The 26,211-nt window shown below is 52.9% G+C and overlaps 5 protein-coding genes across 5 annotated transcripts; 1 reads left to right on the top strand and 4 right to left on the bottom strand.

Annotated features, from left to right (window-relative positions):
• Nucleotides 1-360: 360 nt before the first annotated feature.
• N7532_002426 (ATP12 ATPase F1F0-assembly protein) lies at nucleotides 361-6,047 on the bottom strand (the record flags this gene model as incomplete). The annotated part of the gene is given in 7 exon segments (XM_056614920.1): nucleotides 361-1,032; nucleotides 1,047-1,130; nucleotides 1,199-1,552; nucleotides 1,613-2,985; nucleotides 3,041-4,286; nucleotides 4,855-5,624; nucleotides 5,753-6,047. 7 exon segments carry the CDS (start codon nucleotides 6,045-6,047, stop codon nucleotides 361-363), a joined length of 4,794 nt encoding a protein of 1,597 aa, XP_056477892.1.
• A 1,549-nt stretch (nucleotides 6,048-7,596) lies between these two features.
• Nucleotides 7,597-9,653, bottom strand: N7532_002425 (glycosyltransferase family 2 protein; the record flags this gene model as incomplete). The annotated part of the gene is made up of 4 exons (XM_056614919.1): nucleotides 7,597-7,728; nucleotides 8,103-8,394; nucleotides 8,676-9,545; nucleotides 9,616-9,653. The coding sequence occupies 4 exons, from the start codon at nucleotides 9,651-9,653 to the stop codon at nucleotides 7,597-7,599; spliced, it is 1,332 nt and encodes a 443-aa protein (XP_056477891.1).
• A 5,964-nt stretch (nucleotides 9,654-15,617) lies between these two features.
• N7532_002424 (SSH4 family protein) lies at nucleotides 15,618-16,586 on the bottom strand (the record flags this gene model as incomplete). The annotated part of the gene is made up of 1 exon (XM_056614918.1): nucleotides 15,618-16,586. One exon carries the CDS (start codon nucleotides 16,584-16,586, stop codon nucleotides 15,618-15,620), a length of 969 nt encoding a protein of 322 aa, XP_056477890.1.
• Nucleotides 16,587-17,238: 652 nt separating this feature from the next.
• N7532_002423 (uncharacterized protein) lies at nucleotides 17,239-20,031 on the top strand (the record flags this gene model as incomplete). Its single annotated transcript, XM_056614917.1, has 1 exon — nucleotides 17,239-20,031. One exon carries the CDS (start codon nucleotides 17,239-17,241, stop codon nucleotides 20,029-20,031), a length of 2,793 nt encoding a protein of 930 aa, XP_056477889.1.
• A 4,273-nt stretch (nucleotides 20,032-24,304) lies between these two features.
• N7532_002422 (NADPH:quinone oxidoreductase family protein) lies at nucleotides 24,305-25,466 on the bottom strand (the record flags this gene model as incomplete). The annotated part of the gene is made up of 2 exons (XM_056614916.1): nucleotides 24,305-25,309; nucleotides 25,434-25,466. 2 exons carry the CDS (start codon nucleotides 25,464-25,466, stop codon nucleotides 24,305-24,307), a joined length of 1,038 nt encoding a protein of 345 aa, XP_056477888.1.
• Between the last annotated feature and the right edge of the window lie 745 nt (nucleotides 25,467-26,211).

Here is a 26,211-nt window from a genome sequence, read left to right as displayed (position 1 = left end):
CCACGATACCCTACAGTACCATCATGCCGTCTCGACCCACGCATAAGGTAGCCTACCTGAGGCTTACAAGCGTGGTACTCTTTAACGTGATGACTACTTGTTGTCTTTATTTTATCTCAATATTTACAATGAGAGATGCTTGTATGAATGTGCATTTGAAAGAAAAGTACTTCTCGATTTGAACTAGTAAAACAGTTGATATTGACAATAGCTCGTGTTTCGTAGTGTATGCATGAACACTGCCAAGGGTCTTATACATAGCGAAGGTCTAAGCGAAACAATAACGTCAAAATAAGCAGAAGAACCTATCCGGACCCCAAAAAAGAAGAAAAGTGGGTAGCCTGGAACAGGTCAATCGGATTAGAAGATGTCCTCAGAGCGACTCCAATCCTGCACATCTCTGCTAGCCCAGTATTTGCCGTTGTGAGCCCAGAATTCCTCTCCAGTGATGGGACATCTGTCGCGAGTGAACCATTGTGGCGAGTAAGTGTCGCCGTTGACCTCTCGTTCCCTCCGTTTGGCACGCTGCTTCTCCTCAACGCGGTGCTTCTCATCGGCAGCCAAGCCATACTCGCCATCCTCCATGGCCCGTTGATCCGGACGTAACCGGGTGTCAGTGGGAGGCAGCCAAGCCTTGAGACCATCGGGCAGAGAATTGAGAGTGATGACGAATGGAGTCAAATTGAAGGGCACACCGGTGGGACGAGCATGAGCCTGCCACACCAGGAGTGTTTTGGCCGACTCAGGATCCTGGCCGGAGACGGCGGCTTCAAAGCCGGGGGTGTGTCGGGCATAGATCTTGTCGTTCCAATGGCCACCAATGCTCCACTTGGGAGAGCCGTCTTTGTCAACAACCTTACCGGCGACCTGGTAGGCAGAGGAGGCCTTCCATCCACGAGGCTTGAAGTCAAGATAGCAGACCTCGCCGGTAGTCCAGTTCTTGATTTCCATCAGACCATAGTTATCGACGGTGGGGTTACCAGTGATAATTCCAATGACAGAGGAGGTGACCTTCTTCCAAGTATACAGTTCCTCCCCCCAGTAACCGGTCGCAACTTGAGGAACCATGTGCCCAAAAGGTTGATGTCGAAGGATTTACCGTAGAACTTGGACTTGAGAGAAGACTCGCCCTGCGCATGTGGTGTTAGTGCCAATGTACTTCCAACCATGTGGCAATGTGTGAAAGAGATATGCTTACCCAGTAATCCCACTTGGGCGATTCGGCCCACGCAGCACCGATCGGAGGATGATGGCTGACTTGTTCGACGAAGAATCGATAGCCCTTGTCAGGCCGAACGTATTCGAAGGTCTCACCAAGAAGCGGGTTGAAAGGCTTCGCCACACGTCCGATGGTCGAAGCATATTCACTAGCAGCATACGACGCCACGTAGACCAAACGTTCCATCGAGTCTGTCCTATCAGCAGCGATGTCAAGAAGGTCAGTGTATTCTAAATCCTCGGCGACACGCTGAAGTAGAGAAGTGGGCTCGTTAAACGACACAGGCAGAGTCATCTTCGTCATGTCCTTGCCAATCATGGATTTCAAGATACCCTAGACGAGCATTAGTAATTGCACGTAGAGTAAAGTCACAAGAACAGTAGGGATACTTACCCAGAGAGATATCTTGGGGCGGTTGTCATTATCCATCTTGAGTCTCTCACGGACAGGATCTTCATAACCCTTGAAAGACGGCGAAATCATCGAGGCCTTATCGGTTCGAGCCTGGGTGCTCTCATCCTGAGGCTTCTCAGTCTCTTCAGGCTCAGCGTGAGTCATATCCTCAACTTCAATTTCTCCAGCATCAATAGCATCAAAGAATTCATCGCTATCCGACTCAGAGTCGTAAAGGCAGCTCGCCACAGAGGGCTTGCGGGAGATTGCAGTCTCGGCGAGGGGTTGGGTTGGTTCCTCTGCCTCCGATACGACTTCGGGGGCCCGGATCTCAGGCTGACTCTGCTTCAAAGATTCTTGACCATCCGCAACTGCACGAGAAGGTGGGCCGCTGATCGAGCGGCTAGCTGCTGTTGCGTTCTCCAAGGCCTCCTTCAAAGCTCGCTTAGTCCGTTTGCGCTTCTCTTCGGACTCGCCCATCTTAGATTGTAGCTCTTCATGCTCCTGAGCAACACGTGCCATGCTCTCTTCCCACATCTGGCGCAAGTGCTCCTCCCGGCTCAACCGATATTGCCAGTAGGAGTCACGATCCCGCGAGATCTTGAGGAGGTTCTGCACAAGGCCCTTCAGGCTACTCACGGCACCTTCATAGGCACCAAGAGCCTGGTCGACGGCAGGATCACCGATAGACATTTCAGGATTCTTCGTTCGCTCAGCCTGCAGTGAAGCAGCCACACTGGCAAGGAGATCCAGTTGAAGCTTAGCCGACTGCGCAGTGATGTTGAGAGCATCCTTGTCCTCCGCAGGCGCTTCGTGGCTAGAAGCATAGTCATAGTATTCTTCATCATCTCCTTCTGCATCAGGAGCGGTTGTGATGTGGCTGATCACTCTGTTCACATCATTCGGGGCGGTGCTCTGGTCCAGCGAACCATAAGCCGAGCTAACCTCATCCTCGGGTGTCGTTTCAAGCGTGGTGCGTGAAGCATGTGTACTCAGTCGAGTGGAGCTGTTGCCCGGCACTTCTAGGGATGATGACGGAGGAGCCAGGCCCTTAGTGCTGGGCCTGTGACTCAGGCCGGACTCGGAGGGAGTTCCAACCGAGCGTCCTTCACTCTGGTCCATCTTGGCCTGGCGAAGAGCCTCGGCATTTTGGTTCCGTTGCCGCTCTTCCTCCTTGGCTTCATCCTTGGCCCATTGAATGGCATTGTTCAAAGACCAGAACCAGCGCTTTGCCTCAACCACATGATTTGCCTTCAAATGATATTTGACAGAAGACTTGCCGTGGATTTCAAACCGAGTCTTATCCTGGGCGTCCATGTTGAGCCGAGCAATCTTCATGTTAATAGCACCGCGGCAAGCAGAGCCAGCGTCATCTGTAAAGATCACTTAGCTCGAGAATCAAACAAAAAACGGGTCGAAGCAATTTACCTTGGTGCTTATAGTAGCTCAGAACGCCGTCCTCTAGAACGAACCACCGCAATTTATATCCACTGGTGTAATTTGTCCACTTTTTGAGATATCCTCTCATTTCCCGGGCATCTTTGCCAGCTAGAGGTGCGTCACCAATAGGGGCACGACCAGCTAGGCCCTGGGCATTGCTGTTTCCAAGGATGGCCTTCTCCTGGATGCCGCGTTGAGCAATCACTGCCGCCGGGGACTTCTTGAGGAGAGCCCGCGTCTTGTCGTCTTTGGTGACATCTTGCGGGAGCTTTCCCTTCTTATCACGACGGAATGGGTCCGCTCCGTGGGTTAAAAGAATCTGGATGAGCTGGGCATCCTTGTTGCGAGCACCTTCATGCAACAGAGTCCCGCCAGACTGCGCCGTGGTGCGGTCCGTGACCAACTCCAGGCTGTTGACATCCAAAATGCCCTCCGCGCGAGGCTCCTCCAACAGCTTCTCCAGGTTCTCATAGTCCTTTTTCGCAATCAGAGATTGAATCTCTTGCGTCTTGTTGTCGATGAAGAGTGAGCGAGCCAGCTGCAGCTGCTGGAATATCTCGGGTGTGCGTGCTACATCCAACGGGGTCTGGCCTCTATAGTTGACGATCGCATCGTTGACAGAAGACCGACTCAGCAGTTCGCGGACCAGGGAGACCCGGCCCATCTGAGCCGCCAGATGAAGAGGCGTGTTACCCTCTCGGTCCTGCGCATTGATACTCTGGTCATCTCCTGAGGACAACACAAACTCCACGACCTGCGGCTCCGCGCACTGCAGAGCTAGGTGTAGGATGGTGGTACCATAGAGACTGTTGGCCGTCTGCGGATCCTGCGATTCCTTAATCGCCCTCGCGATCGCCGTGGTATCCCCGCTCCGCAGGATCTCAAACAAGCGGAAGGTCCGTACCGACTGATCGAGGGACATGCTGCCGCTCTCGATCTGAGCCACGGAGGGCACCTTCTCCAACCCACTTTCACCCTGGCTGCTGTGGTTGGAAGGGATGTTCTTGAGAGGGGCACCCGACGTGGGGGGCGAGCTTGGGTCGAGCGAGGGTTTCCCAGGACTGTGGCGGCTGGTGCTGCGGGTGTGTCTCAGGGAGAAGCCATTCCCCGACGAGGCCGAACCGACGGAGGCTTGGTCGCTGGTGTCGTCTGGGCCGTCTTCCTTCTTGTCTCTGTCTTCGCCTTTCGACTTGTCGCGGTGCAGGAGGGCAAGCGCCAGGGCGCTGCGTGAGCGCTTGTGCCTGTGAGACGGCCTGTTAGTGGTGGGCGGTCCCATGTGATAGTATCGCCGTTCGCGGCTTGGCCGACTAGGACTCCCCAAAAATCGGTTCCCAGGTACTGGTAGTTTCTTGCTTTTTGGAGGGACAGATGTCACGATTCGCGAGCAGCTTTGGAGGTTCCTCTCTTGCTCAGGACGTCGAGTGTCCCGCCGAGGGCAAGCTGTCCGACCGCGAACCGTGGCTCGTTCCTGGGATCCAGAGGGGCTTTGGGGGAAAGGTCGAGAAAGCCGGTCACTCACCCTTCAGGTCGATCAGACATACTTTGCCAACCGTGCTACTGCAGGGGCATGGAAGGACGAAGCAGAAGAGCGTAGAAGAAGATTGGGGGAGGAGCCCTTGGGGAAAAGGGTCGAGGACGCTGATCGCTCCGCCTTGGCAAACACCGCTTCTATACTGCGACTCCCTTATTTTACGGTGGACCAGCAGTCGCGATGGGTATTTTTAATGCATTGTACAGGTGTAAATGGTACGTTTCTTATGATACAGGGGTTCCTGAGAGCTCTAGCGAGACTCGCCGCTCACCAGGATGACCACACTGCCCAACTGGCGCTTCAGATCCTCCTTGTCAACGTCGTGAGTGTCCTCGACCTCGCCCCACATGTCCGTCTGCCACTTCACCTCCAGGCTCGAGGCCTCGGCCGCCTCCTCCAGGCCGAATTTCTTCACAGTCTGTCGCTGGAGATGGCGGAAGTTCTCGCTCCACTCCACCAACAAGCGCACCGCCACGAGAAGACTTTTTGAGGCCAGAATAGCTCTCTCCAGACCCGCCAGGTCGTGGGCGGACAGCTCCGACACCCAAGTACGGATGCTATCTTGTGTCGCCTGCGGTTGAGCCACCGGCAGAATACTCTCGGTGTCCAAGATGGGCACAATCTCGAGTCCCGGCCACACCTTGGTAGACAAGAAGCTCATAATATCCTTCGCGACACGCACCTGGATCTCGCGCAGACTCTCAATCTTTTCTCCGTTCTCCTTGCGCTCGAGCGGGTGGGCTTCACGCTCCGGCTCCCAGCACAGTAGTGTATCAGTTTCTAGGTAGCGCATGGCGGTAGTGAGGATCTGCTCGCGGGTCGTGTTGACACCCTCGGCCTCTTCGCGAACGATGTCCGCCGCGCGTGCGGAGAGCGAGGTGAGAGGAATCAGATGGCTCTTCAGAGCCTGTTGGGCGGAAGTCATGACATCCCATTCGAGGGCGACAGCGTGCGCGAGATGAGGTTTTGTCGGGGGGAGGGAGAGGATATCCTTATTCGGGGTTCGGACGGGGCGCTTGTCCAGCAGCACTTGATATTCCCCTGTAGCAGACAGAATAAAGTCTAGGATTAATAAAATGACAGCGACAACAGAGATGATTCCAGCGCAATGGGGTCAATGCCAGGACCAGAGCTCTCGAATGGGATCATCGTCCCTTCCCATGACATACCGGGCTTGCCGTGAACATGAACATCCTTCCAGAAGCGCTTCTTTAATGCAGCAGAAGACTTGGCAGGTTGTGCGGGAGCACTCTCAGCGTGGGCCGAGGCACTTTCATCTTTCAAGGTCGACTTCTCCTGGAATTCGGCCGCAGGCGCCGGAGCTTTCGGCGGGGGCCCATGAGCGGTGACGGGATGGGCAACAGCCGCTCTGAACGAGGACGAGTGAATGTGACGAAGGGTCGGAGAATTGCGCCGTGCGACCGCAGCGAGCTGGGAGGGTAACGCAACGCGGGGGAAAGGCATGATGTTGAAACCCTGGGATGACGACGTGAAAACGGGAAGGGCGGAGTGAAAGTCGCGGAACTTTTCGAGTCTCGGCCCGATCGTCCGCGCACCGCGGAATCGCCTGGCCCGTGTTGGCCCTGTGCACCTCCATGATTTACATTTGACATTTCGACACACATCTCTTAGCGATGAGTACCTTGCTTCGAGACTAGCGTGAGCGTGCATCAAGTTTCTGACGTCTGCTTTTCCGGGTTCTCGCTGCCGATCCTCGTATTGACTTTACATCTGATCTTTCAAGGCCCAGCCATGGCGTTCGTCCGCCAGCGGGGTCGGCTGCAGCATTGCATCAGGGATGAGCGCTATGATCGGAGCATATGTACGATGACACCAGCCTTGCGCGTCGACGAGCTGAGCTGAAGGTTCTGACGGCTGAATTTGGATTTACTCGGAGACCGTCCAATTGTACTATGCAGATCCAGTTGATTAGATATTATCAACAGCAAAAGCGGTTGCAACGAATCACATGCAGAAACAAGAAATAGCCTCCCATATTGCATCTAGAAGAAAGATATAGAAAAGAAAAAGCAACGTAAAGCGAGAGATCAATCACGTCACACGAGAAAACATTTCAAATGCTATCGCCAGAAAAAATGCCAGGGGAATCAAACCAGCCAAACAGCACGAGATGCAACACGCAAGAGAAACAGCAAAGCGACGAAATCCGCCCATGCTTTTGTAATTTACACAAGAAGAAAATGAGGGAAACAAAGAGAAATGAAGCAAGAAGGAAAAAAAAAAGCTTCAAGTTTCGAGTTGGTCGCCCCTTTTGGTTTTTGTTTCTTTTTGCGCTTTTTTTCGCTTTTGAGAACCAATCGTGTGCAGAGCTAAGAAGAAAGAAGAAAAAGCCCGGGGCACCAATGGACAGTCTGGTCGACACTGGTACCACCCATCGAGTCTGTCGGATCTCACAAAGTTGTTATGAGGGGAGACGAGGTGTCTTCGGGCCTGCAGAGTCACCATACAAAAAGCCGTCGAGGCCTGCTGCCGTTTGCTGCGAGGAGCAAGGTCCCGGGGTGGTTTCTATGCTCCCGGTCCTTGTCCGGATGGCGAACCAGAGGCAACAAACAAAACTGCAGCCGTGAGAAACGGTCGCAAGTCAGGGTGGGAAGAAAAAGGTGAAGGCGCTGGACGCATCTAGAATCGAGACCGAAACACAAGGCGATGACCCAAATGGAAAAGCAGAACATGGTCGAAACAGAATCGTCACGGCATTTCATCGTAAGTAAAAGCGAGCATCCAAATAAAAAGTCAACGAGTCCAAAGACGATCGGAGGAGCACATCTTGTCATTTACCGTGCTCGTGCATGGTGGGAGGTTTTTGGATTTTGGGAATGGAGACCATCTCCGAAGGAGGGTCGGGGACATGGACCTTCGAAGAATAGCCCGAGCTGTGGTTGCAAAGCACATGCCAAATAGGCCGTCATGCAGCCAGAGGGCATGAGGGGGGTAGGTGATGGATATTGTTTCCGGATTCCACGGCGGGGGGTGGGGGGACGAGGCGAGGTGATTATTTGGTGAGATAGCTGGGGTAGTAGGGCTGTTTCCTGCGATCGGCATCGGTGCGCTTCTTCATACGCTCGGCGTCGTAGTCATCGGCGCCGTCACGGCTACCCCATGTTGTCTGTGGAAGGAAGGTCAGCTGTGAATTCCCAGAGTGTCAAAAGCAAAAGTAAATAACACCATGTCGACTGCATCTCCCGAAGTCGCCAGCGGAGAGGCGAATCAGGGGCGGCGACCAAGAAATACGGCCCTCGCACGGAAAGATGGTGGATAAAGGCCGCTGCACGAGGGAGGAGTCGTGATCAAAGCGTTTTGTGAGGCGGGCATGTCATAGGGGAGAAGGCCGATACGGGGGGTAAAAAGAGGGGCGACGCTTAGGGAGCCCACTCGGCTGGAACCACAGCGGGTCGACCGCAAAGAGCCAAAACAACCAACACAAAAAAAAAAAAAAATAAACACAAGCAAAGGAATTAAAAAAAATAAAAATAAAAAATATAAAATTCCAGGACTTACCACATTCAGTGTCATCACCGCGTACATCTTGATGGCGCCGTGGAAATAACCGAATAAGATGGACACCGGCAGCAGGAATACATCAACCGGGTACCGAATGTAGTGACCCAGCAGCTTGATCCACTTGCTCGTAAACATCCACAGACCCAGAGCCGTCATGGCACGCAAATGGGGAATATCGCCCCAGGGCATGGTCGCCTTGTGGCAGAGCCAGACTAACAAAAGATCTCCCAGCAAGGCCGGCGGCGACAAGGTGGTCAGGTGCACCGCATAGGCGCTCCAGGGCTGGCGACTGCAACGGGGGTTAGCTGCGGCTGAAAATGATATATGGGATAAACAAGGCATGAAAGGAAAAAAATTAAAATAAAATTAGAGGCAACGCGGATTGGGGGCCAGTGCTTTTTTCCCGATTATTTCCCAACATCCCTGCTCGGCTGCGTCCAGCCAAGGCCCACTCCCACAAATGGACGAACTGGACGCGCCGTGTCGAGACGAGATGGTCGACGTGCAGGGACAGAGGGACAGGGGAAAGGAAAATGGAGATAGGCGACGGGGGGAAGGGGTGGCACTTACTACCAGATGTGCTTCTCGTGGAACATACTGGTCAGGTTGCTCCGCCAGTTGCTTCGCGACCAGCGCGCGCATTGCTTGAGGAATCGGGGATTATCTTCGAGGGTGGTGAGCACCTCGGCCTCAGGGTGGTACTGCATAAAGGTCTCCCAGCCATGCGAGACCATCCAGCGAGTGATGAAGTTGTCGTCGTCCGCATTGAGCTGATACTTCCCCCACCACCACTCCTCATTCGTAAAGCCGTAGGTGAAGCCCTCATTCTGGAGAATCTTGGTCCGATAGGCCACCGTGCGGCCGGACATGCACGGTAATCCTCCGTCCACGTTGGTGGTGGCGCCACAGTCGAAATTGCGTCGCTCCAGATACAAGGCGCCCAGGTAGCCCCAGACGCGCTGGGGCAGCGTGGGCGACGCGGCACGACGCAGGCGCTGGCAGGTCACGACGCCGCCGTAGCGCTCGTCCTTCTCGAAGGGCGCGAGGATCCAGGGGAGCACGGTCGAAGGCCAGCTCACGTCGTCGTCGGCGAGCAGCGTGATGGCGGTGCGGACCTCGGGGATGGCGCGGGTCATCTGGCGGCGTTTATTGGGGTGGGTGACGGTGAACAGGCGGATGCGCGACTTGGAGGCCGGCATCAGGCTCAGCATGCGCTCGGCCTTCTTCCGGTTGGCCTCGATAGTGACCAGCAGGATCTCGTAGGGTTGATTGTCGAGAATCGACCGGATCGTCTCCACCAATTCCTCGCCACAGCCCTCGAGGGTGGGAATAATGACCGAGACATCCTGCGAGGTGAGTTTCGGGTTCTCCGGTGGCGGGATCGGCTTAAATGACCAGAAAGAGATGAGGTTCACCACGAGGCGGAAGTAGCGATAGATGCTGCAGACAGAGACGTTTGGTCAGCTGCGTCTCTTTTTGAATAGTTAGCGATGCTTAGGGATATACCCACAACAATGCGACAAAGGCGCGCAGAAAGGGAAAGGCCATGGCGGATCCAACAATGATAGTCCCGGTTTCCCGATTGCCCGTGTTGGATATCCTCTCCAAGAAATATCCGACCCGTTTTTCGTTTTTCTTTTTGGGTTGGGTCTTGGGTGATTCGATCTATGGCTCAAAGTCAGTTTCCCATTCCACTAATTTAAGACTTTTGATCTTTGGATTGTCTCAACTCACTCAACGGATCAATTGTCCCGAATCGACACCAGATGGGCTGGTAGTGAGATCAAGGAAGCACAAACGAATGTCGGGGAAGACACAGCTTCCTCAACCAGCCCAGAGGAAAGAGAGGGAAGGGGGGAGGGGATGTGGAGAGAAGGAGACGGAGGAGAGAGAAAAATAGAAGACGAGGTATTTGGGGCGACGGAGGCCGAGTTAAATTGTAGGGAGCTGATACTAATCGACGCGAGCAATTGGAACCCAAAAAAAAAAATCCGAGGAAAATCGTAGGTATTTTTGGAGCTAAAACAACTGCCCCAGAACCCGTTGTCGTTTTGAGTGTCCTGCAGGTGTAGTTTTGCCTCGTGCGTCAGAGACCCTGGATCTAGATGGGAGCATGTCTAGGGTGGAGAGGGATTGGCGGCGGCCCATGCAGCCAGCAGTGACAGGGTGGGCCGGCCTGCACTGCTAGCCCGCGACTGCGCGTGGGCTAGTACGGCTAGTACATACCACAGTACGCAGTACATCCCATACGCTTCCTCGGTTCTAGCGTTACAGAGGTTCATGCTGTCCAGCCCTGCGCAGATGGCGGAAGCTCTTTGAGTTCCGCATGGCATTCCCTCTCGGCCACATTCCCAACGGCCACGCGCGACATGACGAAATCAAGGCAACCAGCTGATATGCGCGGTGGTGGTTGCCGCCATTGGCTGTCGGGGGTTCTGCTGTCGCAGGTACACAGTGTGATCGACTAAGTCACTTTAGTCTCGCTGGTGGCATGCAGCAGCGGCAGAGAAAGATTAACACCATTGTTTACCGTGGTGATTCCTGTATTACATGATACTATGATATGATAATGCTGATTATTTAATGATTATTAAAGAAACTAATCGCAATCCTTCGAAAAAAAAAAGAGTACCTTCAGCATGAAACAAAACAAGTGCCTAACAAAAATACCATGCTGGAAGACAGCATGCGAGCCCAAGGAGAACATCTCCGATCATGCACGCGAGATTCCCTCGTCCCCTCGTGCATTTCTGGTTGCATCTCAGTGGGCCCGCATCTTTCTGATTGGATTGGTGCCCAGGGCGGGAACCTTGTTTCTTTTTCTTTTTTTTTTTTTTTTCACTTCTTTTTCTTTTGTGTTTACGATTCGAACAATATGATTCATGTTTTGATGGATCGACATGGTTCAGGCTCAGCTCCAGGTATCCAGGTACCAGCGTGACGCGCGCGTTATCAGTGGCCAAGACCAATCCTCGCCAATACTCCGAGAAACTGGGGGTCCTCGAAGCGCTGAGACGACTTTCGATATCTAGCTAGCACCTTAGGGGCGCCTCGAAGGACCAGGGCGGCAGTGATTAGTGGAAGAACTGGACAATGGGCCTAGCGTGTCTCCAATGGGCTCCCGTCGAAGGCATCCCGCGTATCCTTTTTTTTTATTAAATGATCGACCGTGATTCGCACGCCTTGTGGCACAGGATGGATTCTTTAATTTTAACGTCGAGCAGAAATGGAGCCTGGGCAGGGCTATCAAGGCTGGCCGTACGAACCCACTGCTGCACGGTAACCGAAGTGAAACACGAAACGGGGCGGGAATCCTAGCGGCGATCGCCGTGACTCGGCCAGAAGCTTGAGTGGGGACCATGCAGTGGTTATGGCGTGGTAAGTGGTAAGTGCACGAGCGTACAGTTAGTGCCCGAGTAATTTATCTTGAGATATGGCAGCGTAGTGTATAGGAAGTCAGTATAAGTGAGTATAATTTCGTGGGGTACCGTGAAGCAGATGTGTGTTGGGAGGGGAGGCAAACACGAGGCCCAGCTTCCCGTAATGTGAGTGTCTGAGGCCCTGGAGTCCGGTTTGGGAACTTTGATAACATCAGATGGCCAAATCAGGCGGTCGATATCGCACCTCCCCCCAAGGGGTTAAGGCGACCCGGTGGCGTGGCGTGTCAGCAATATACCATGGTCGACCCAAAGTATGTCCAGAGGTATGTATCATCGCCATCTCGACGACCAACATTGCATTGTGGCATCCAATCCTTTTCTTTGGTATATGTTCGCTATACAACTGTAGATATTAAAATCGATGAGGGGGACGATCGATGGAATATGATATCAAATCCAACGTGCAGCGATCGGTTGGCTGAGGCGAACAGGGAACCCCTGATCCCCGAGTCAGGTCAATATAAAGGCTGTTGCCAGGCGCGCTTTGGCGTCTAATCGAGGCCGCAAGCTCGTGCTAGGGCAGCCCTTGAAGCTAAAGCAGAACTATTGACAAAGCCAGGCTATGCCAACCTGGGTAGGAATCGAGTGCGTGCTCCTAGGAGAAGTCGGCGAGTCAGCAATATGCAGCCGGCCCAAAGCGGACATCGTTATCTCCCCTCGCGGATCGGCTGCAAAGTATATTGCAGAGATCAGACACTAGCCCTCTTCGACTCCTGAGCACAAAGCGACTTCTAAGGGACGACACTGCACAGCCCGTCGACAGCCCTTGGCGACGGGGTCCACGCAATCTGGTACTTTGCATGGTTCGCTCCAACTGCACAGGCCGTTGCATTTTGACTCCAGTGGCGACCCCTCGACATTCCATCGCAGCTGCCCCCTGCACGAAGGCACGCGCCGGCTCTTCCAGCCATGCCTACTCTATGCCATCTGCTCGTTGCCTGCGCTGCCTTCCATGATGCTTCCCTTTTGGGCCGAACCGAACCAGCCGATCGTGGGGAGATCCCCAAGCTCTCGTGAGTGAAACAGACGCGTCTCTCGGCTGCACGGACACCCGGACTCCACCCTGTCACTATTCAAATCCCGGAAATGGCCGGTTGATGATGGAGACGAACTGCGAGAACTGGAGACACGCAGGAGGCAGAGGCAAAGGTCACGGCCGTGTGGGTGCGGCGAAGTCACCAACGAACAAAAAGAGACCACAGGAGGACGACTGCTGCTGCTGCTGCTGCTGGACGTGGAGGGGACGGGACACGGCAAGATGACTTGCAGGTCGATCCCACTTCCCCTCTCGTCTGCCTCATCCGTTTCTGGCCGTTTTGGCGCTGACCAGCCGATTAGCCACGCTTTCTTGTTCCGACAAATCAATACCCGGCATTTGCCTCCCAGGTCCCTCGCCCCAAGTTGCGTATTGCCTGGTTCGGGGGCTGGCGCCAGTACAAAGAACACTATCCAGATCGTCCGTGGAGCTCCTCGGCCTATACACTATACAACCTGCACCGACCACGCTGTATAGGATATACATGGTGCGTTACAAGCGGCGTAACGCCGAGGGTGGATCGCGCGCGCGCACACGCTTCTCCTCGGTGGCCCGAGACGAAAACCAGACAACAATAACCAATACAACATCAAACGATCAAAGGTCCCAAATTCGGAGACCGAGGGTTGGACTACACCGGACAGGGTGAAGGTTCCCCGTCTCAATTTAAGAAAAAAAAAAAAAAAACCACTTGCAACGTGCAGCCAGCAGTTGCTCGCGATCAGCAGCAAGTCCACCAGCAGCATCCATCGGCCACGAGGGAGCCCCCCCGCCAAGCGGGTGTTGGTCCATGCCCCTTTGCCCTCCTCCACTTCCTCCGTACTCTTTCTCCATCCACCTCTCCACCCATTGTGTCGACGTGGTCTGTCAGCATATCCACACTTGGAAATCGATGTGCGCGGGACGAGACGATGCACCATGTAGCGCGATCTGGTGGCAACGGTCAACCTCCCCACTCTGCACTGCACCACCTGCACCACCTGCAGGAGGTTGCGCACTGTCTCGTGGACTACTCCGTACGATTACATCCGTTCTCCGGAGGCTCAGGAGTTGCTCCGTCCTTCACACGCCTGTCGATCCTCATTGGTGCCTCGCGTGGGGGGACGATTCAAGCCGACAGACTCCGCAGGCTGGACATCGCGGCCGACGCCCTGATTCCCTAGCTGCAGCGAGGCTGCAGCCGCTGTAACCATCAGGGATAGTCTCGGGATTATCACCGATTTCGGGTCTCCACTCGACTGTTCGTAGAATCTTGTGCGCTTCCCTGTATTTCGTTTACACTTTTGATACTTCTAGCAAAAGAACGGCTGTTGTCCTTTTGGCAACTGGACTTGGTGACCAGTGTCGCGTCCTTTGCCTGCCGTGGGGGTGGTGTTGGGGAGGGGGAAGTGGAACACCAGAGATACCTCGTACAAACTCCATACACTGTACGAGAACGAGAATCTCGTCGCGTCGAAAGGAACGAAATGGCGCAATCAATTGCCCCCAGTGAGATGATTTCCAGACAATTACCTGTGCCATTGCGCGTTCGCCTCTTCCAGACAATTCGAATCATATCGTCGCATCTCGACATATACTTCACTTTGATTCATACGAGAGGCCCACCCTGATATGCCAAGCCTGCCCAGGGTGCGCTGTACATATTCTGGTACCTCATTGTACACATGCAAACCTCTCCTGCCGATACGGAGACAAAAGGGACGTTCGCTCGAGGCGAGACACTTGCCCTGTTCGGACCATACGCGCGCCCTCGATTGGCAGCCACATCCACGGGCTGGGCGAAAAATAGCCCGAGACGATCCCATATTTTCTGTCGTCTGTCAGCATTCAAAGGAAGGTGCGACATCGAACAGTCTACTCCTTTTGTCCAAGCGCATGACATGCATTTTGATATGCGGTCATGGCGTTACAGCGGGCTCAGGCCCTCCTCTCCACAACTGTAAATGACCGCACGAGGCTGTTTTGAGGGTCTCGCAGTCTGGGTCAGGCAACCTACTATCAATAAGATACGCGACGTGTGAGGCTCACGATGCATTTTCTTTGAGAATGTCTCATGCCACATCCACTGGCTCTTGCTTTCTTTGTTCATTCCGGCCGAGTTCCCCGGGATCTCCGATGTTCTCGACTCCAGCCGAGCCCTCCGGATCTTCAAGAAGCTGCATTTTGCACGAGACAGACGATCCTACCGCGGTATCGCCGGTGACGTCAACTCCTGCTCTGCTGTTCATGCACTTTGAGAAACCGATGGATGATCGCGTGGTCCCTTGGGGGCGAGAAAAAGACGGAAACCAAAAAAAATAAAATAAAATAAAATACACCCCTGCTCGTCCCACTCAAAAGAACAACTGTGCTGCATGCCGGGAATGCACCATCTGCTTCCCCCGAGCCGCTAATGCGCGCATCCTACTAGGAAGCGATTCGGGGATGGGCGATGACTTTCTAGAACCGGAGGAATGCGGGCGTGCAGGGGGCTGCATCGCCTTGCACGGTGGCTGGCACATCCTCGGCAGGCCGTCGAAATAGGCTGTAGGCCATGGGCGTCTGCGATGCCGTGCGAATTGGGGTCGTTGCCGGGGGTCCGTGGCGGCTACCTCGGACTGGAATTATTTTCCATGCGCGTCTCTACATTCGGAGATGAGGACAGGGACAAGGGAGCTTTGGGAGGGGAAAGAGGGAGTCTGGAACCGCTCCGCCAGCTATACCCGGACTCCATATAGTCATGGATAGTCATTGTCTCGGATTGCAGGTACATATTCTAGGTATACAACTGTACAGCTGTAGCATGGGCTGATTGTGTGAGCCAAGGTCATCATCTGTTGATATCATTCCGCCGTTCATCAGGTACACATCGGAGGCTAGCAAATAAGCAATGAGAGCTGTCACACCCCCTCAAAAGCAAATCTCAGCCCTAACGCTTGCCATTCGGTGCCTGAACTCGTGTGCATGACTCGACTTGGCAAGAAGCCCGAGCAACCCAACGACTGAAAGCACACAAGATCGAGGCCCGCAACGACGCAGCTGCGACCCATCATCGGCCTAGGGCTTCCAGAGCCACCCTGCAGGGTTAAAGCAGGACTCAAAGTCAATGCCACCAAAAAGCCCAATCGCCCCATACAAATCAAAGTCGCCCTCCAGACCCTCGATCCCACCGGAATCGGCATCCATCTCTTCGTGCAAGTTCCATCCGCCTGCCCGTCGCCCATTCCGCGTAAAGAAGATCTCCACATCGCACATCCTCGACATTTCCTTCTTGTCGGAGCTGCTACGGCGAATACCTTTCGGGGCAGAGAACACCATGCCCAGTCCAACCGTCTCGCCCACCTGAAAGGGCGTCGTAAAATCCCGGCCACCCCAGGAGTCATTCACAAAGCGACACCCATCATCAGAGCAGACACCCAAGCTCCCGCGTTCCCAACCAGGCGATCTCCATGAAGGATACGGTTGCGCAACAAACCCAATAGAAAAGCCCGACTCTCCCTCTCCCGACCCCGGACCAGCCCGGAGTCCCTTTAACTTGACCTCAAAGTAGATCACCGTGTCGTGACCATCATTCCTCAACAGCGGCGAATCCATCGCAGCAAAGTACAGCGGTAGATGGGAGACAACAAGACAATCCCCATTCCGATCCCGCGTGGCGCCCGACCAGCGCCCCTGCGAAGAGCTCTTCAACGTCCCCTGGAACTCGACGGGCTGGACAGGACGCAGATTTCGATGTTCATGGACATCCCTCCAGACGGCGGAGGAAGGCATCGTCGGGATCCAGAGCGGGGTACTATCGCAGAACTCATGCGCGCGGTCCGCATCGTCCGCAGAGGCATTTCCTGTGCCTGAGCTGTAGTATCCCTGGACAGGCGGCGGGGGGAAGACTGAGGTGTCTGGGACGGCTTCCTGCCAGTTGTGATATGGCGGAGGGTCGCCTTGAGCGGTGTTGCTGCCGTTGGCTCTGCTGGCATCAACCGCAGCTTCGTAGCTGGGCGGGGGACCTGCAAAGGGGTTCTGAGCCATGTTGGGGATGTCGATGGTGAGTTTGATTTGGTCTGGTGTGCTTGGAGGTTCACATCTGGGGATCAGCGGTGTCAAATCAAGCTGACGGGCAGGCTGGTTTGTTCCACGGATGCCAAGCGGGGCGGTGCCGTCAAAGAACCGTGGAAGCGCCGACCAACACCTAATAGTCGGGACTATGGACTATATACATAGTTGATATGTAGTCCGTGAAAAGGTTGTGGCGAGTGTGGCGTATAGCATTGAGGAGATAGAGCTGCTGGGATGGATGTTGGTGTTGGATCTGCGACGCGTGCCGTGTTTCCAACCCAACCAAGTCGGCGCTTCAATCAAATACAGCTAGCAGCCGATAATAATATTAATATTGCTGATGATAATTCACTATTTTCTGATACTTAGAAAATAAAAATATAAGACCGTTCGAAAATATTCAGTGTCCTCCGACCACAGGGCTTCCCCAGATCGCACACAAAAATAGGATGGTGGCAGCTGCAGGTCTCACCTGCGTGAATGCGCTGTGGCGAGTTTGGAATTTCTTTCTTCAGTCTCGACTGCGGTTCAACCTTCAATCCGGGCAACATCGGGCAACACCGCTGCCCCCGACTTTCTGTCGGAGGCTTTCTCTCGTTTTCCTCTTTTCTCCCAGAGGCACTCCATGCTGGGCGCCATGTCGGACGATCACCCCCGCAGACGCCGGCGATCCTCCATCTCCGAGCATATCCAGCGCGTCTTCAGTGTCGATCGGTCAGACAAAGTCAGTTCCTCCCCCAACTCTGGCCGAACCACAGTGCCTGACCAAAAGAAGACCCAGAAACACGCCAGCGTCCATGGCGATGCTGGACAGCCACACACGGCGGTGGCTCAGGCCAGACACAGCGCGCTGGTGCCCAATTCTGAGATCACCATCGGCTTTGATGCAGGCGAAACAGTGCCTAGCTCCGCGAATCCCTCGTCTTTAAACTCGCGACTGCCCTCAGTGAGCACGCCAGGCTCCAGCCCTGGAGTACACCCGGTGTTTGCCAAAGATGAAAGCATCACACCCCAACAGATGGCGTCGACAGAAGCATGCAACCCCAGTACGGCAGAGGTCGATCGTATTTGCAGTTCGCCAACCTGGGAGCGCGAAACGGCTCGCAAAGAAAGACGTGCCACCAAACGGCTCGAAGCCGAGCGCAAAGAGCTGGAGAAGCGCCTGTCGAATCTGGAGGCCGCCCAGCAGAGATTGGAACAAGGCATATACGAAAGAGATTCTCGTCGCCTCGTTAAAAAGCAGCCTCTAGGCAGCTCCAAGCGGTCTTCTAGTGCCAGCAGCGAGAGGCCTAAATCTTCCAGCACTTTTTCTTTCTTCACCAAACGGCGATCGCGATCCCGCGCAAGCTCAGTCAATGGAAGTGACACTGGTTCACGCAACTCCCTCGAGCAAGGTCCCCCCAGTCTGCCTTTGACTCTTCCTGAGCAGTTCGGCACTGTCGTTTCTCGCGAGCTAGCTACCCGCCACGGTACAGGTCTGGCCTCAGCAGATACGCACCAGATGCCTCGACTCCATCATCCTGCTACCAAGTCGGATGACTTGCGCGAGCACTGGAAGGTGGCTGAAGCATGGAAGAAGAAGAACGGCCACAACGAGCCTTCACTGCAAGCTGCAGGCGGCAATATATCTGTAAGTATGCCGGGTCTGCGACTGCGAAGTCTCAAGAGACGTACCCTTACTGAGACCTATGTTCCTTTCCCAAAGTATGATTCTACACCTCATCCCCACCCCCAGGCCACGGAGCTCTCTGCAGATCTGGACCGAGAGTCATTTACTGCTGCGCTTCGAATTGAGCGAAGTGCCCCAGGAGTGGCCAGCCGACCTGTGAAGGCTCCTACGATCACAAACTCTTCTGCTGCGTCGGCGAAACTGCCATCCGGGTCTTCGGCCAACCCTTTGCTGCCTGGAGCTCAACAGGCACCCAGAGCTCCTCGCGTAAATAACGCGCATCATTTGAGTTCTGGTCTTCACCAGTACAACTCTCTCAAATCAAAGACTTTCCCTGTTCCGACATCGATGCCGTCAAATCTACCCAGTGGTATTCCGAAGAAGAACCGCCCGGATACCAGCCCCAACACGCTGCCAAAGGCGTACAAGTCTTCCCCGCTCGCGCTGAATCCCTTTACAAACAAAGACGTTGAGTCGAAAGGCGGGTCCAAGCCATCCACACCCTCCTCTGCTCAACGATCTAGCATCGCAGGAAGGTCTTCCCCAATCCACTCCTCGCAGATAACTCCTGTCAAGGAACAGCGAGCGCAAGAATCGGGTGCAAGAATGAAGGCAAGTCGCAAGGCTGGTCCAATGCCTGACGAGAAGAATCACTCTGTGAGTGGTGGAAAACCACACTATCCTGGGGTCATCAGTGCCGAGACCAAAGAGAACTCTCCCCTGGAACCTGAGTCGCCTGATTTCAACCCGGAGCAGATGTCGCACGATGCGAAGCGGTATCCGCTCATGGTCCCGCCTCTGAAGCACTCTGGTCGACGATCTACTATGACCAAAGGTTTCCCAAAAACGATGGACAGCGAGGTCCAGGAGACCCCAACGATTCAAACCGATGCAGCGGTCGAGTCAAAGACAGAGCCCGCGGACCGAGGTCTTCTGTCCACGAGTGACGAGCCTGTGATTAGCCTATCTACTCAAAGTGCGCGCAGCCCGGGTCACAAAAGAGCGCCTTCCATTGTTTCCTCACACGGTTCGAGCTATGACACCGCAGACGAAGAGGTACTAGATATATCGAAAGCCCATACGCGAAATAACCAAACCGAACCCCCATACCAACCCCCAACCCAGACCCCCTTGCTAGGGCATTACAAAATCCGAGATCGAGCCGAAGCATCGGAGCCCCAAGATGCTAATGCGACCAATGCGGCGGCACGGCCTCACGAACCTGCAGCGAACCGAGCGACCATCCACGAAACCCCAGTCCGTTGTACTTTCCCACTCGCCCCCGGTGGTCCGGTGTACATGATGCGCAAGAACTCCGTTCAAAAAGTCATGCCGCCGGAAAAGGATCACATCATCGGCAAGGTTTTCGTCATCTGCTGCTCGTGCAAGTACTGGCACGATATACCGTCCGAGATCTACGCCCGACTCGCCTGTCCAGAGGCCACCGCGCCCGAGTCGCTTCTCGTACGCACCTTCTCTCGACGAAAAACTTCTCTTCGACGGAGCTCGCTGTTCTCTTCTGACTCGGGTCATCGGGGTCTGCCCCTTCCGCTGCGTATTCAACAGCCTTCCAGCAAAGCTCCATTTCCCGGCACGGGTTCTGGTAAGGTTGCATCGAACAAGGAGGGCGAACCGACCAAGCGCTCCGAGTCCACATCTCTGCAATGCTGCTGGTGTGGACATCAAATGACCAAGACCTGCTGCCAAGGATGGACTACTCTCGTTCAAATGCGGGAGAGATATCACTAGGCATGCCCTATTCATTTCTGACAACTACGGTTTTCATGAACAATTTTCGACGCTGATATGACGCCACATGACCACGACTGCTACGTTCTTATATTTATTTGCTCTATGGGTTTATTTTTACCTTTATTTTTACCTTCCGTCCCCTCTGTGCCCCTTTTCCGTTTCGGGTTGGCGTTCCCTGGCCCCAAATCTCCAGTTTCTACCTATTTTTACCTATTCCTACCTATTTCAAACATAATGTACTTCTTATCCCCGACCTTTCACATAATTGCTGCACTAATTTGTCATTACTACCTTACTTTTTCCAATTTCCATACTTAAACAACTGCCTATACATATCGGGTCGTTCCTTTACTACAAGTCGGCTCAAGTACTTTCGCTGACTAATCACTAAGCGAGCGCGCCCTTTTCGACTGGGTTTTCCGCTCTCCACCTTCAACTTCCCAACTCCAGCTCCAGCGCGCGTTGGCCAGAAAGAGATACTGCGTTCTGCGCCAACGAGTCGCAAATGGATAGCGCAACTCGCCCTAGTCACTAACCCAACTCGCCAGATCCATTTCCCCTCCATAATCCGGAGACTCGCGTCGTCCCGACGCCTCCAAACAACCCTCAATAACCTTCACACCGCCGCAACTCCTCAATCCAGCTGTCCTAGTCCACCAGGACGAGATCACGGACTCTTCCTCGAAGGACGGTCACCGTACTTCCACGTCTTGTGGGTACGACCGACCGGAGCTGGGTTGCGAGCTGGTATGTCTCATTCGGGACGGCCGGCTCATTTCTCTTCGAAGAGTTGCTAGAGCAAGTAAAGGGCCTTCATAGTTCATGTTTTTCTTGCTCGAGTTCTTCCTTGTGGAGAATTTCTTTACTAGAGCATGACTCCTTGCGCACCTACATACACTGTTAGACTTGGGTATTTGATTGGTTTGGTAGAGTGGAAGACACAAATTCAGTTGAAATTCGGAAATTATTCACCTGACATTTCAGAGCCGATGACTGGTCGGTTTCGACTCCTGATTGCTGGCCATTTTCCAATCCAGATTCTATGTCTCCTGCCTTGTCTTCGGAGGGTGGCATCTTCCAGACATGCCTCCAGGCTGAACTTCCATCTTTGCCACGAGTGGCAGTAGCAAACAATGTGGAGGGTCACCAGAAGACATATTTGAACTTTTGGTAGGGGTACTCAAGCCTAGTTTTGAGCTTCTTGTAGGGCTTCTCAGGGCGAGCCTTGAGCCTCTGCTAGATTGAATGCCCGAGGTGCTCACTGGTGTCCAGGAAAAATGGCAGTAAGAAAATAACAATCAGAAGAACGACAAATGCCACTACAGAGCATATCATCATGTGTTGGAGCACATCTGTGGGCGGCGCAATTTGCATACTCAAGATGCTGGCAGCCAATGCGAGTGGCTGAAAGATGGCAGTCGCATATGTAAAATACTTGACATTGTCATTCTGCTGGAAGTTGCGTTCAGTCATATGACGGTCGTATTTGTTCTTGGCCTCCTCTCTCTCAAACCTCAAAGACTTGAGGCCTTTTGGCACAGCAGAAGGCCAATGTTGATAGAGTCGCGGTATTTCCTCTCATCTTTATTCGTCCATCTTGGCTGTTCGGTCCGGCGATCCCCTCGCATTTCCTAAGCTTTGACATTGTCCCATAACCTTTTCAGCTCCCCTTCCAGAGCCTCGAGGGTGCTACTTTGCAATGCCCAATTTTCCTCTAATTGGAAGTATTTTAGCGTCATCGAGTAACCCGTTGTCCCTTTTGTTGTAGACCTCTGAGGCTCTGGCGATCTGTTGTGTTTAAACTCATTCCGTGATCTCTTGAGCGCTTGTACTCGCATTGGCGATAATGCGATAGAAAAGCCGTAGCTCAAGGACCTTCCGCTGCTGCTATACATACTGCATACCACCAGAGAAAAGCTCATCTAGGTCTTTGTTGACCACACTCAGGAAGTCCTTGATATTTCCCCTGGGATGTCTCTCCAGGGTAGTTCTCAATTCAATGACACGTCAAAGAACCTGTCAAAAAAGGTCAACACACAATCGGAATCCCACTGCGGCGCGGAGGAGTCAGTAGCTCCCCGGTAGTGGAAAGTCATTCATTGCAGGCTGAAAGATTTCACGACGCCTGACGCCGGTATAGAATTGTCGGCTGCCACGGCCAGTGGCAAAAAGCTGCAATGGAATCCAGTTTCCCGAAGATTTGCGACTCAACTTATTGTGTCATATAAATGGGTATCAGATCTTGCGTGGTGATTAAAGGACGTCCGAATAGGCTGTCTCTGAGAATCAGGGGATACGAGGTAGCAAATAAGTGCATAATCCCATGGTGCACTTAGACCAGATCGATCACTTTTTCGTGCTGTCAATATCTGGCAATTGTTTCAACTACACCCAGGATTTATTGACTTTCTCGAATTCAGGAAAGCGTTCAGGTTTGTCAAGTCGATTTCCCTTTTGGACTGGAGTCTTCTTTCTCACATCACGAAGTAGATGTTGACACTCGAACGGCTGAGTAGTTAGTTGGGCATCGGGTGTGAGAAAATCGAGTCGTTCCGCAATCTCCTCGGATTCTAGTGTCTTAATTTTGGCAACCTTTTTTTGCGCTGGTCGGTTGTAAGGCAAGCGAGTTGCTTGGCAGTGAGCAACAGGCTTGAGGTCTGAATCGATGATTGGCTTCTGCGAGCAAGAAGGACCACATTCGACGTACATATTCCCGGACCTTTTGACGAAATCTGCGAGTTGTATTGATTCAGGATAGAGTGTGCTGGCGACATGATTTCCGAGGAAGATCCTGAGCCTTCGGTGGTTGAGAGAATATTTGAACTTGCAAGACGCCGGGGGTGTTGCTTTCATAAAATAGTTGCTGACTTGATAGATCAAGGAATCGCCTCAAGTGAGTCAGCAAGACGCTGTACCGTACTTTGTGTCCCTTTCCTCTTCTTTTTCTCCTCAAAACAATAAAATAACTATGGAAAATAGATAGCGACCATCCAGGGTCGCAAATCTCGATCAAACCTACCATGCAGGGCGCATCTCGTACCCGCTTTCACACCCTGGTTGGCGCTACGTATGTACAGCTGAGCCGCCACCGCAGTTGAGATCAAAATATTCGGACTCCACAAGTTTTACTGACTCAAGATCACAATTTTTGGTCAAGATTACAATAGTTTCACGATCCTGACAACTGATTGGCTAGTGATGAACATGCATACCTGGATCACGTGGAATGGGAACTATTTTACCGAATCGGCAGCTAGCCTCAAATGGCATGAGGCTCGTGGCTCCCAGGCGCATGCGTTCTGGCATATTAGTAGTACGTCAACTTATGTATACAATCCGGCATGGATACAAAGCCGAATTCCATGGTAATCTCTGCAGGAATATCTGAATATTGAGCTAGTTGGTCGCATCATTGGCTCACCATCGCTTGCATCGGCCGGGTATTCCTACTTTCGTCGAATTCCCTCGCGAAGCACGATCAGCCGGACGAGTTGAAGAACATGATAGAAACCACCGATATCGCTTGCAACTCCTACCGTTAGGGAAATAATCAGGGATATGCGTGCTATATCATGGATTGCATTATAGGGTGAACCGTATAAGATGTATGGATGCATCTGAGCTTGTATCCATCTGGAAATTTAAACTTACGATTATAATTTCATCTGCTTTTTCTTATTCATCGGAATCTTAAACTGCAAAATTTTTAAGTTTGAGTCTATCCTGGTCATCTACCTGATTGTCTATGATTGTCTATCTTGTCATCTACTCGGTCATCTACTCGGCCACGCACCTGGCCAGCTGCCTGGTCAATCTTCCTGTGCATAGATCAAGGGTTCTAAAACCAAAAGGTAATTGAAATGCGAGGAAGGGGGTGTGGCTACAGTCATCTTCTGGGTCAAAAGATGTGTGGTAACATATGGATCAAGATATCTGCATTTGTTCAATTGTCTTTCAACACATTCTGCAACGGTAGGGTGGCTATTACTCAGCGATGGGAATATGTGTAGGCCACTAGATTATGGACTTTGCATGGGATTTCTCATAGACCAATCTCATTCGTCGGGCGATATATTCTGGAATATAACCGTTCGCAGTCAATGGCTGGTCCGGGATATTCATTGAGAGAAAAAGTCTTCCATATTTCACCGAGTTTGGGCTAATAACCCCTAGAATGACGCATAAGAAAGAACTTGCGAGATTCTGTCTATATAACCTCATACATGTATATAACCGCATCTCTCGTGGACCATTCTCAATAAATCAAAGCTTAGAGCTTACTCTTCGCCTTCTCATTCCCGGTCACATTAACAACGACCTTACCCCAAGTCTCTCTCTCGCCAAGTGCGGCCAAAGCCTTCGGCACACTCTCCAGCCCAACAAAACTCTCATCCTTGAACGCCGTACCACGGAACTTGCCCTGTGCAACAAGGTCGAAAATTCCCTTCCAGACCTCACCCACTGTTGGTGTCTCAAAGCGAGCATATTGACCCCAATGCAAGCCGACAATGCTAACATTCTTCAACAAGACACGATTAAGCGCAACCTTCTCAATCTTGCCCGCCGCAAATCCAATGACCAGCAGTCTAGCATTCCAAGCAACACACTTCAGACTAGCATCGATCATACCAACTGGGTCATAAACGATATCCACGCCGGCAGTGCCGTTCCCCTTCCGGTTTTCCTTACAGAGCTTCTTAACGAGCTCGGGCCATTTCGAATCCCTATAATCAATAACAAAATCCGCTCCGAACTCCCGAGCAATATCTCTCTTTCTCTGGGTACCAGCTGTAGCGATAACAGTCGCGCCCATAGCCTTGGCAACCTGGACAGCAGCCAGACCAACACCACCAGCGGCGGCATGAACAAGGACCCAATCACCGCTCTTCACGCCGGCGCGCTGGACAAGACCACCATAGGAAGTTGGGGCCGTAACAAAGAGACCGGCCGCATCTTCGAAGCTCCAGCCGTTCGGGACGGGGAGGAGAGCTTGCTCAGGCGCGAGGATGTGTGTGGCATAGGCACCTTGTGTAGCGCCGAAGACGCGGTCGCCGACTTTGAATTTGGGGGTAGTGGAAGAGGATGTTGGGAGGGCGGTGATAGTTCCGGCAAATTCAGCACCGCCGACCCAGGGGAGCGGAGGTTGGTGCTGGTATTTTCCTTGGATTTGAAGGATGTCGAAGAAGTTTGTTCCTGCGGAGTGGATTTCGATGAGGTATTTGTCTGCGGCCGGTGTTGGAGTTGGGACTTCGGTGACCTTGAGGTCCAAGGGGCCCTATATGTGCAGGATAGTTGTTAGATACTGCTTCGATCTTGTTGCATTTTCTTTCTCGGTCTTCGCGACAACGGCGAGTGACCGGGGAGCATATTGGGGTTAGGGGGCTCGTTCGAGGCCTAACCTTGACATATTCGCTGACTTGGACAGCGCGCATCTTGACTCAGTAACTCAGTAAATCAGGAGGTCTCCAATTGTTCGGAAATAACCAAAGATAGATGGGGTTGAGGGTTGGGGTACGGTAGGATGGGATTCGGAGGTTGAATTGCGGAGACAGCTTTTCCCCGCGAAAGATGCCGAGGTCACTTTCGGATACTGCGACAACGTTGCATCGCGGCGCGTCTACGCGGCTATTGTGGTAAATCACCACGTACTAGCACTATCTCGATTCCAACTGCTTTCCTAAGGTAGTAGCTAGGTGATATTTTTGCAAAGGTCCTTGCTTTTCGTTGCACGTGAAAAATCCACTTGTCGCTGTATGTCGCGATAAAAATAGTGAGGCAGGTGGTCTCGGTCCGAGCTGCAACAGCCGGGATACCGACGAGTTCCGACGAGTTTTGCCACTGGAAAGATACATTCAATTGTCGCCGGGAGAACTTCTTAGTTTGGTAAATTTACCAAACTGTAGGGAAATTTTGTTGAGGTGAGTTGAGGTTATTGAGGTCGAGAACGTGGATACGAGGAGTCGCGGAGAAAGTGCAGGGTTCACTATCCCCATACTTCATACAGACGATCTGTCGATCTGACAGAGCCGAGGTGAGGATCTAACTGATATCAGAACTACAATAATCTACAGGGGAATTAGATAATGAGCTCGGAGCACTGGTAAAGGGGAAAGAAAAAAAATAAAATAAAAAAGCACATATTTTGAGGCTTTGCAAAGTGGATGCCGGAGGAAGACG

The sequence above is a fragment of the Penicillium argentinense genome (genome assembly GCF_028826775.1).
Source record: "Penicillium argentinense strain IBT 30761 chromosome Unknown utg000003l_segment0_segment0, whole genome shotgun sequence".
NCBI classification, from domain to species: domain Eukaryota; kingdom Fungi; phylum Ascomycota; class Eurotiomycetes; order Eurotiales; family Aspergillaceae; genus Penicillium; species Penicillium argentinense.
This window is presented reverse-complemented; position numbering and strand designations above follow the sequence as displayed.